General features: G+C 42.5%; 1 protein-coding gene across 2 annotated transcripts; it reads right to left on the reverse strand.

Annotated features, from left to right (window-relative positions):
- Positions 1-1,015: 1,015 nt before the first annotated feature.
- AIFM2 (AIF family member 2, ferroptosis suppressor) lies at positions 1,016-9,851 on the reverse strand. 2 transcript variants are annotated; one of them, XM_035137969.3, is made up of 9 exons: positions 9,368-9,851; positions 8,121-8,329; positions 5,793-5,908; positions 5,587-5,706; positions 5,011-5,103; positions 3,886-3,994; positions 2,469-2,621; positions 1,748-1,948; positions 1,016-1,420 (listed from the first exon to the last, which is right to left on the reverse strand). In XM_035137969.3, the coding sequence occupies exons 2-9, from the start codon at positions 8,293-8,295 to the stop codon at positions 1,266-1,268; spliced, it is 1,122 nt and encodes a 373-aa protein (XP_034993860.2). In that variant the 5' UTR covers positions 8,296-8,329; positions 9,368-9,851; the 3' UTR covers positions 1,016-1,265. The 2 variants fall into 2 exon arrangements, with proteins under 2 accessions (XP_034993860.2, XP_034993861.2); XM_035137970.3 differs by having other exon boundaries at positions 5,587-5,703; positions 9,368-9,622.
- Positions 9,852-12,062: the final 2,211 nt, after the last annotated feature.

Consider the following 12,062-nt stretch of genomic DNA (forward strand, 5'->3'; position numbering starts at 1 on the left):
ATGTGGAACTGACTATATTGGAGTTTTGCACTACTAAAAGACACCACAGGATCTGACAAATGGAGGGGGGGGGTGCAAATGTACTAAAAAAGCAACCATGCAGTCACAATTTGTAGTTGAATTTCCCCACAAAAAAACTATCAGGTATGTGTAAGTCTCCTAGATTTCAGCTGTTGAGCTTTAGGGGAGTACATAAAGTGCTCAACTTTAGTTGAATAGTGCCCACTGTATTATACAGTTTATTTTGAAGTAAATGTTAGTTCCATTCCTTCTCAAGAAAACAAAAATCAGCTTCACTAAACTGTCCAATTCTGCTCTCATCCATGAACAAAGGAAGTAGTATGATGAGGCACCTTCTTGTTTGTTCTTGGAATATCATCATCATCAACAACAAAGAGCTGTATTATGATGGATGAAAGTTATTAATACAGGAAAAAGTAGTGCATAATGGAATGTTATTTTACATTTACCTTTTATCTACTTTGAAATAGACGACCATGTGTTGGTGGCAAGGAAAAATAGGTATGTTGCTGTCATTTTAGATTTTTTAAATCAAAATGATTCTGCACACACCCAGGCTTGTTTGTAAAGGTTTTAATGTTCCATTATTGACCCATGGATAGAAGGAAAACATTCAACTTGTAAATACATTTTTAAAAACAAAAAACTTCACTTTTTCAGGTCATCATACTGTATTGTTTAAGAAACAACTCCAAGCTTTTAACAACTTTCAACACAAAAAAATACGTAAAGCAACAACAACTGCAGTGTTCTGGTCCTAGGAACTGATAAGTTCTAAAGCTTGAGCTGTGCCACATCATAGCTTACACAGTTTTGGGAGCTGCAAGGACCAACTGCCCTAAACCCTTTGGGCTTGGATCAGCTAGAAGTCAATATAAACATATTCTAGGAGAAATTGTTTGCTTAAAGGAGGTAGGTTTACGCTTAATATACCAAAAAAAAGATAAACTCAAGCAGACAGACACATAATTCAATGAATACAGCACAAAACAGGTTGTAGGTTGCTACTTCTTTTAATTCAAGAACTTTCAGAATCCATTATAGCTCATGAGCCAGTTAGTAAAAATGATCCCAAGGTTTAATGTAAAATATAACCTTGGATAAGAGATACAAACCATATCCGATAAAAGTTAAGCTTTTTAAAATTAGTAATAACTACCCAACCCTTCTTTAATTGAAAGGTATATTCTTTTTTGGCACTGGTCCTGTTACACCTGCATCTTTTCTTGCAAACCCTTTTCTATCTAGCATGGCATACACTGATTCATCTTTCTCCAGCTTTGTGAGATGAAAAGATCCCTGCTTTTAACAATTGTCACTAAGAGATGTCCCACGTAGCAGTCACTGATTTGACCCACTCCATCACATCTTCCCAGTGAGATCAGGAACGTGAGTGATCCTGAAGGGGACACAAAGATTTATAAAGCTATATTATTTACTTGAAGTCATTTATTTAACCCACATTTCATGCGAAGTCCATATTCCCCACTTATATGAGCTATTGAGACCTTGCTCACACATTTAATTGGCAACTATTATTTCTCCACCCGAACAATCCCAAGAAAAATGCTCAATAAAGTATGGAATGAACCAGCAGTACAAGACTGTAGGAAGGCCCCTAAAATAGCAGCTTCAAACTGGTGCAGTTATGGAAGCTCCTGTCATAACCCTTGTAATCCACATTTATTGACGTGTAAGAGACATGAAGGCACAAAACAAAACTTACCTGGTGTATAGGTTTTCAGAGGCTTCTGTGTCAGGCTGTTGACAATGTTTGTCACTGCAACATCTGCATGGAGCCCAGCATGGTACGCCATTTTTGGCTCGTTCACATCAGCGCAATCGCCAATAGCATAAATGTTATCATATCCTTTAACCTGAAGGTACTCATTCACTTGCAAAGCACCATTACTTGCCAGCTTGTCGCCTAATGATGGATGATAGAATTAAATCAGTATGTAGTTCCATGAACATGTAATTCAGTTTAACCTGTCTTTCTTGGTCTTATGGAAACCATGAACTCACCACGAGTCTTATCTAATGTTATCTTTATAATATAGATATATCAAAAGTGCCCATTTTAGTATATTTTTTTCCAAAGTCCCAAGTCTAAAAATGATTAAAATACATGCAGAATGTTATCCCTCAGTTCAACCCTATGCATGTCTACTAAGAAGCAAGACTTCAGTGGGACTTACTCCCTATGTGTGCATAGGATGTGTGTCTTAATTATCTTCTAAAAGCTACCAGTGGAGGAAGATACTTTTATATGAATAAAAGGTCACATTTTAAAAGGCATCAACATTAGCCAACGAATGAATACTGCTAGCCTGGCGCCTTCAGAAACTAAGTACAAAGTTACACACAATTCCAATTTATAATTGAGACATGAGGACTGGAAGAACTATGTTTCCTTAAACATGAGGTCAGGGTGGGAAATAACTTACTGAATGCACCGCTGTATGCTGCGGAATTGACTTTTATCCCAGTGCAGAGAATCACCATGTCAGTAACAATCTCTGTGCCTTTGTCTGTCTTCACTATCATGTTCTCTTTGAATTTGTTTAAAGTCAGTGATTGCAGGTTTTCAACTTTCTGACCTGTTGTAAGCAGCCAAAAAACAAAAACAATGACACCATACTTCATTGAACCACTGCAACAGTCATGCTCCCTTCCTCTTGTGCTTTAAGGTATTTATTCCTTGAAAGGATGTCAGTTGCCTTTAAATTTTAGAACAAGGGTGGGGGAACTTTTTCAGACAGAGTGCTCAGGAAGGCTGGAATGTGTTAAACTGGCCACATGGCACAGCCTGCAGAATCTAACAGGTCAGATAAAGATCTGGAGAACCTACATTCAGTCCCTAATCCTGCAGTCCCCAACCCTGTTTTAGAGATACCATAATTTAAAAGTAACCAAGTGCCCAGTTCAAAACTTACAATATGGTTTTGTTTTAAAAATATGTGTTACTAACCCTCCTGGTTATAAAGAAAATCTTGGAACTCTATTATATGAGCAACTTCTAATTATAAAAATTGGGTTGGAACTTGGTCCCAGGGAGGACTTTGCATCGTTTACAACTCCTGAGCAAAAGCACATTTCAGTTAAAATAAATACACAATATCCTCCCGTTGCTTGGTCCCAGCTCCTGCCAACCTAGCAGTTCGAAAGCACCTCAAAATGCAAGTAGATAAATAGGAACCGCTACAGCGGGAAGGTAAACGGCGTTTCCATGTGCTGCTGTGGTTTGCCAGAAGTGGCTTTGTCATGCTGGCCACATGACCTGGAAGCTATACGCCGGCTCCCTCGGCCAATAATGCGAGATGAGCGCGCAACCCCAGAGTCGGTCACAACTGGACCTAATGGTCAGGGATCCCTTTACCTTTACCTTTATCCTCACCAAGTAACCTGAAGTAAAAGAGGAACAGAAGTATAATCTTATGCTTGTCTACTCAGAAGCAACGCTCTCCCAAGTCCAATGAGAGTACACAGTATTCCAACATATGAAAGTTGCCATAGTATGTAAACCTCATGAACTACTCTAAATAACATTTTTGAGCAACATACAAAATACAAACACTGTATGTCCTAATTTGACATGTGCATGCATGTTAACCATTTATGCTACTAAAATACATATGAGCAGGGGCTCAATCCTCTTTGCCAATTGCTCCTGTGTATTATTTTAAAAGTAGCTAAATAAATTGCATGAGCAGAGTTTCATTGAGATGCACAGTGTATGTATACCAAAGTACAAAAAGAAACTTCTGAAGCAACCCTTAATTGGTCTGGAAACATTTAAGAGGAAAGATCATTTTCAGTTTTTCTAGGAGACAATTGCATGCAATAAATGAGCTATGTACCTACTCAATAAGAGATGTACCCCCTCTTTTAAAAGGGACTCCTTCACCTCCTGCCGAACTCTGGGGAGCACTTCTGCATCTGCCAGTGCAACTTTTGAGTGAATAAGGGTGACCTGGGGACAAAACCACATTGTTGAATTTGTGAGTGTTAACAACAAAGACCCATTACCTGTCTGCAGTATCAATTTAACAAGGTTTTCGATTACTACAGAGGCAGCATTCTCACATTGTGGGAAATTGTAGTAAAGCATGGGTTCCCATGCATGAGCCCCTTCGTTCCTTTTTAGGGAGAAAATAAAACACAGTTGGTGGCTTAGTGTTCCATCCAAATCAGGGATCATGGTTTGTATCTCTCAAAGCACAATCAATAGACCTTAGCTTATCATGGTTTGCTTGGTGTGAAAGAAACCACAATTCCTGGTTCAGACACTACACTAATCCAGGGAATATGGTTAAGTGGGTGCAACTGGTTTCATGCATGGTAAATAGTTTACCTAGTATACCATGACACCCAAACATGGCCATTGAGAGCCCATAAAATCATGCAGCTTTTCAAATTTGTGTTTGCTACGCTGGCAACTAGATCTAGATCGCTCCCTGCCCTGCCCCCTGCAAAAGTAAAGCTTCGGCTTACAGAAGACATAGCAAGCTAGAATCCACTACACAGCCAAATAAAATGGAGTCCCTGGATTACAATTCAACATAACAGCAGAACTGGGCAACAACTCATCCAAACTGCAATTTCTCTACTTTAAAAAGGCCAAAAAAAAGAGGAATTAGCCAAACCTGTAGCATTGAGCACACATTTATAGACAAAGCAATAGAGGAGGAAAAACCGCCAAGCACCCATTCACTTTTAAAAATAAAATAATTTCAACTGTAATCCTATGCATACTTAGCTGGAAGCAAGTCCCAAAGAACATAGTGGAACTTGTTCCCAAGTAACCATGCACAGAATTGCAGTTATCCATTGGAAGGCAGGGGTAAAGAAATGGAAACTATAGAGATCTTGAGAACCATGCACAAACATTTAACAGTCCACACTTACTGCAACCCTTTTCTATTCTGGGGAAATTTCAGTTACCAGAGGAATAAAGTGGTGAGCAGTAGTATCACTTGTGGCTCCTACCTCTTTGTTGGGATACTTCGTCTTGACCTCCGCAGCCATTTCAACACCAGCAGAACCACCGCCCACAATTACTATGCGGGGAGATTTTTCAACCTTTTAAAATCAGGAGAAACGAGAGTTTAGATATGCTAACATTTCTTAATAATTTGAAACAAAAGATGGTGCCAGATGTCTCCACCTTCTGGAGGTGCATGCCTGGAGATCCTTGGATCTTGCCTTTTTTCACATGCTAACAACTCATCCTGTGGAATTCTATCCGCAATATTTTATCTGCAGCATCAGAGCAACTTTCAGAAACCCAAAAGTTGTATTGAAAAATATGGCTTTTGGGCCATCTGGCCGCCAAATGGAAACTAGGCAGTACGTTTTGGCAACTGTAACCCTGGTTTAAGGAGCCATTTGGCGCCTAGCTTATATATCTGAGTTTCTGATTGAAAGGGAGTATTTGGACTTGCCCAACTGGCATCTTGCCAGAAATCAGTCTTGTCACTTTAGTGAGCCAAGGTAGGTCCATGTACGGACCCTAGACATGGTGAAAAGACCAATTTTCCCACCAAAAGGAATTTGCAACATCACCTCTTCAACCATGTCCTCGTAGGTCTGAATAGCAGACTGCATGTCCATGGGTCTGTCAAATTTTCCTGGGAAAGGCCCATCACTCCCTGTGGCAAGGATCAGGTGGGAATAGCAGAGCTGCTAAAAAGAGATGTTAAAAGAGGGTCAGTTGGACCTTGCAATTCATGTCTACTGGCTACCACAGATTTTAGCCTCAATGCACTCACTTCACCATCATTCAACAGGACATGCCGTTTCTCCAAATCAATTCCAACTACCAGACCCTGCCGGAAACTGCCTCCAAAGGTCTTGGAGAAGGAGATGAAAGTTTTCTTGGCAAATCCTGCAAAATGATGTATAGAATTTTCAGGCTGTTAATGGTACTTAAAGAGCAAGAATACAAAAAAGTTAAGTATTTAATACGTGTATGGCCTAGTCTATGTGTGGCATGATGAGAAGGTAGCTGTCTAACCCTCCCTTTTGGGGGGGAAACTCCCTTATTCCAAGCCACAGCTGTCAACCTTCCCTTTTTTTGCTGGAAATTCCCTTATTCCAGCGCCGTTTCCCGCTGCTATCCTGGATTGTTAGATATACCGTAGAGTGTCCCCGGGACAGGTGAGGCTGCTGATTCCTTATTTTCAAATCCGAAAGTGGACAGGTGAGGCTGCTGATCCCTTTTTTTCAAATCCGAAAGTTGACAGCTATGCACAGGGGTGCATGAGTGTACACCCCCCCCCCAAAAAAAATATGCAAGTTAAAATAGCAACCTATAACAGAAACAAAAACTCTTCAGTCCAACCCACCTGCAGGTCCACACCATGTGTTTAAACCACACCCAACTGTATTCTTGGAAAAGAGGCAACTGACAAGAGGTATGATAGCTATCTCCAAATAGCTAAAGAGCTGTCACATGGAGGATGGAGCAAGCTTGTTTCCTCCTACTCTGGAGGTTTCTGTTGGGTGTGTTTTAAATGTAAGGCATGGATCTGCTCCAGTTTCTAGGTACAGTGAACTTTTCACAAAAGGCAACACAAAAAGAGAAAACTTAAATGAAATTATAAATTAGGGTTCTTTCTACCACCACAGGACTTAACCACCTCGTTCTGCTGCATGTGTAGACTAGGCCTCAGTCATAATTCTGCGCCACAAACATTAAGGCTCCCAAAACTTTACCGTATGAATATACCTATATCTACAGTATTTCTGTCCAATTCTTCTACCAATGTATCCAGAGCAGTATACAGCGTAAAAAAAAAACCTGGCATAAATCACTGTACAACTATCAATTTCTAAAAGCAAAGAAAATATAACCAATCCTTCGGATCAACAACACAGAAACGGAACAGAAGATAAAGGATCAGGGTATTTATTGCTCAGGTGCCCTCAGGCTTCTCAAGTTGCTAAATCACAGAATTTCAACCCAGTATCTTGAACAGGTTTAATTTTGAAACTTTTTCTTGTTAGAGCAGGCCCATATAACTTGTCTCCTCAAGTCAATATTGCCACTGTGGGTGCAGTAAATCTCATTATCACTCCCATCTGGGACTGCAAAAACCAAGGAATGTCAAGTACTTGGAGGGGGAGAATCACAGGGTGCTACCTGGAAACTATTCAGCTTAGCAATTCGCACAGCAGCAAAATTTTCCTAAAGTTTTACAAGGCATTTAAAAGAAAACCGTAGTTTCCCAGCATATGGCCCTGACGGGAAAGGACCCATCAAGTTGTTGGGGACAAGGGCAGGGAGAAAACAAGTGTAGGGGAAAGAATGAGGCTACAGTTGCTGTTATGTGCAGGATTCAGCCTGGTTTTTGCCCCCTGGAGAGGTGTTTGATTATCAGGCTCAGTACTTAATTTCTGAAAATAGATCCAAGAGCTCCCGTCCTACCTACAAATATTCTCACAGCACACTGGAGCTGTTTGTGGGATGGGTTTTTAAAGGGTAGGAGAGGATATATTGATTGCAATTTATCCCACCAGGCACCCACGTGTGTGAGTTGAACAGAGTTTCAAAATCCCATCCTTGGCAGCAAAATTTATAACGCATAGGAGTTAGGCTATAAAGCTTTGCTTTGAGCAAGTCCAGCTTTGAAGGAAACTGACTCTCCCTTTCTTGCTCCACTTAACAACAAATCAGGCTACAACTTGGGAAGCAAGTTTAAAAATATGACTGACTTACTGATCATCTTCCTTTGGTTCATAGCAGTGGCAACAATATAAAATATATATGCAGGGAAAATACAGTATGCATATTTACAGTGTAACCAGCTTCAGCTATCTGCAAGCAAAGGGCTGGTTGAAGAAAGAGGGGAACAGGAAGTGCTATATGCTCCTTCCTCTCCAGAAGAGCAGGGGAAATGACATCACACAGAGCCCTCTCTACCAATTGTGAATTCTAAGGTCTGAGTTAGTAACAGTGTATATAAGCAACACAGCTCTATGGTATAAGCCCCTACGGTATCTATGCATTTGGTTTGACCGCTTATCTCCCTCATACAAACTGCCCGTATCTTAGAGAAGGAAGCACACATGCTGCTGCCCCTGAAGGAGAAGCTCACCACTCTGTACGGCAGCCCGGAGAGCAGCGACGTTGTGGTGGAAAGCATCCCTCATGTCCACCAGGATGAAGGGGACTCCCCAACACTTGAGCTTGCGGGCAGCTTCAATGCCACCGAAGCCGCCACCGACTATCACCACCTGCACCGACTTGTCCACAGAGATTTGGCCGCCCATCGCAAAGTCAGCAAAAAGTATTCAGCCAAGGCAGCTAAAGAAAATGAGAAAAGGGGGGGGGAGTAATAATGCTGTGAAGAGTTCAGCTGAGGAACAGAAATCTGTGTACTAATTGCACCGATTAAGGTAAAGGTAAAGGGACCCCTGACCATTAGGTCCAGTCGTGACCGACTCTGGGGTTGCGCGCTCATCTCGCATTATTGGCCGAGGGAGCCGGCGTATAGCTTCCAGGTCATGTGGCCAGCATGACAAAGCCGCTTCTGGCAAACCAGAGCAGCACATGGAAACGCCGTTTACCTTCCCGCTGTAGCGGTTCCTATTTATCTACTTGCATTTTGACGTGCTTTCGAACTGCTAGGTTGGCAGGAGCTGGGACCAAGCAACGGGAGCTCACCCCGTCACAGGGATTCGAACCGCCGACCTTCTGATCAGCAAGCCCTAGGCTCAGTGGTTTAACCACAGCGCCACCTGGGTCCCCAATTGCACCGATTAGTTTTTACTAATTTTACAAACCCTAATTATGCTAATTCTAATTAGATTACTTATTGGCACATGCTGTGCTGTGGATACTTCATAAAGCATGGGATCCAGAAATCATTAGAAAGTCTGAGGGACCGCCTGATCCCTAATATACCGGTTCAGTCCCCGGCCGGCTGTCCCCGGAGCTGGCGAGGCTCATTTGATAAGTTCAGGGAACAGACTCCGGCATCATCAGCCAATTCAAACCGAGATTCAACGAGTGCCTCGTATGCAAACTTTCAGCTGTTTGCTGAAAACGTCTCCCTGCTGCCAAGCTCATAAGGTAGGCAACTAAAGGAAATGCTTGGTGCTTTATTCCTTAAAACTGTTGTTATTATTATTATGGAAAGCTGCCTTGTTTTTGTTTGTTTGCTTTAATGAAACTGCGGCATGCTGCTAAGAAGTCGAGAAGCATATATGGGGCACGATCCTCCTTTGCTAACGGAGCAACGATATACCCCCTTCCAAAATACCCGTAAACATTGCCTCGGTCCAAGTCTTATTTCCGCCCCACAAAGGGAAATCTCTGGAAGCTTTCCGCATTTCCACTTACCTGCAAAATGCAAAGTCTGCAAGCGAGCAGGAAAACGCTGCCGCTGCCGCCCTATTTATTTCCAGGGGCGGAGGGGGGTGGCAGCAAGTAAGTAGCTTGAATCACTGACCCGTTTTCGATTGCTATCTGCTCGGCAATGACTGAGGAACCGGGCGTCACTCGGTTCCTCATATATCCCGGAAGACGCTCAAGGAGAGCGCTGTGGCGCACGACCGCCTTCCCTGCCTTCCCCATCTTTCTGCCCCCTAGCGAGGCGCCGGGACTGTCGGCAATCTTGTTTCATAACCGGTCCTGCTCCGCGTGCTTCCTCGGGGAGTCGCCTGAAGTCCATTGAAACTTACTCCCGAGGAAGCGCTCTTTAAGCTGAAGCGTCATGTTACACAGTACGGTCTCCCGACATTATTTGCAGCAGCGGTAATTTCCAACGGGACTCGCTCCCAACACTGCGCACAAACATGTTCCCGCCGTTTTCGCTCCCGGGTTTATGAGAGGCAGTCGTTTCGATGGCTCTTCTTGGGAGCATCTCCTGCTGGAGTTAACTGCTAACCGCGCAGTATCTGTGAGCTTGCCATGTGGAAAGATCACAGCATGAATTCTGCATTGGGGACAGCCAGTTATATGCATGAGAATATATTTGTTTCCGTTGGATAACCTATTCTGAGTTTGCGACTCAAGAGGTGGCCCAGTTATGTGGGGACGGCTTGTGTCCCCTGATCGCTAGGACATGTGCTTGGCTCTTAATATGACGGCTTTTGAGACTTAATGGTGCAACCCTATGTTTGTTTGCTCTGAAGTAGGCCCCATTGTGTTCAGCTGGGGCTTTCTCTGAGGTAAAAGTACATAGGACTGCAGTTAAAAACATCTGGCACCTTCACTTTAGGCACCAGGTAAAAACATTTCTTTTCTGTCAGGCCTTTGGATATTTAATTCATTTGTGGCCTCCTTCAGTGGATTGGGGTGTTAGTTTTGCCATTTTATAAAGATGAATGTGCTGTTTATAACTATGTTGGCTCAGTTTCAGTTTTTGGTTGGATTTAACCTATGTGCAATTTTTGTGTGTGCAAGTTGCTTTGAGATACTTTTCATTAAAAAAAAAACCCAAACCCAATTAATAAGTACAATGAACAAACAAACCGGACATTGCCCACCCACTTCGAAGTCTGTCTCCACATACTTAAGGACTAGAAACTTAAAAGAAGATCAGAATTCATGCTCCCTAGCCTGTTACAAGTTTCATCCCTGGGGCTGCCATCTTTTTGCTACCCTTGTTTCTGTTCTTTTAATAGCAGTTTGATACATAGAACTTTAGCAGGTGACATTTTTCCTCATATAAGGAAAAATGATGAGCAAGCTTGCTTGACTTGTCGTTTTTGTATGTCAGGCTACTCTTGAAAGCAGACAGTCAGCAGTTATATTCTGTATTTGAATGGTAGAATCATGGAGTAACTGGGAAGTTAATTGAAATGAATTACAGTACGGTAATTTCCCCAAGCCTCAATGGGAAAGTTTATGCTGCTGTGTCATTTTCATTTTTAATTCTGTCCTTTTGCTTATTGTTTTTGTTTTATATAGTTTTTGCGTCGGCAAGATGCCTTGGAAATATTTACCGAGGGGTGCTATATAAATTTCTTTAATTAAATGAAATAGAAATAGAAATCCATGGGAGTCGGGCTTACATGGGAGAAAATTAGGCTGTTGTAACTGGAGACATTGTGGAGCACACAGGTGGCGCTGTGGTTAAATCACAGAGCCTAGGGCTTGCTGATCAGAAGGTCGGCGGTTCGAATCCCTGTGACGGGGTGAGCTCCCGTTGCTTGGTCCCAGCTCCTGCCAACCTAGCAGTTCGAAAGCACGTCAAAATGCAAGTAGATAAATAGGAACCGCTACAGCGGGAAGGTAAACGGCGTTTCCATGTGCTGCTCTGGTTTGCCAGAAGCGGCTTTGTCATGCTGGCCACATGACCTGGAAGCTATACGCCGGCTCCCTCAGCCAATAATGCGAGATGAGCGCGCAACCCCAGAGTCAGTCACGACTGGACCTAATGGTCAGGGGTCCCATTACCTTTTAACTGGAGACATATGTGAAGCTGAGATTGTCCCTCCTCATACACTGAATGACCACTGCCATTTGCAGCAAGAAAAATACTGCACACAAGCACTGTTTTCCACACTGCAACCAATTTATTGAGGCAGCTGTACCCGTGAGCCATGCACTGGACTCTACTGTATTTCCAAGTCCTGGGGGAAAGCTCGTGTAACAGGTGAAAAATTTCCAACACTCAACCTTTCTCCTTGACATGCTAGCTTTCTGTGTGAAGAGAGCTTTTAAATGCGGAAACACACCAGATACCTGAAGCTCTCCCTGCTTATAGTCTAAAGAAGTACATATTCCAGTCCAGAAATGACTCTACCATTTGCTTTTTCTGGATGCACAAGGGGCTGTGGTCCTATACCCACTTTTCTGAGAATATGCCTCGTTTTAATTCATTGAGACTTGCTTCTGAACAGGCATGTCTAGGATTGCTTTGTACATCAATCACATATGAGATTGAATAATAATAATAATAATTTATTATTTATACCCCGCCCATCTGGCTGGGTTTCCCCAGCCACTCTGGGCGGCTTCCAACAGAAAAATGAAATAAAATAATCTATTAAACATTAAAAGCCTCCCTAAACAGGGCTGCCTTCAGATG

This window comes from Zootoca vivipara, chromosome 5, assembly GCF_965207765.1.
Source record: "Zootoca vivipara chromosome 5, rZooViv2.hap1.1, whole genome shotgun sequence".
NCBI classification, from domain to species: Eukaryota; Metazoa; Chordata; class Lepidosauria; order Squamata; family Lacertidae; genus Zootoca; species Zootoca vivipara.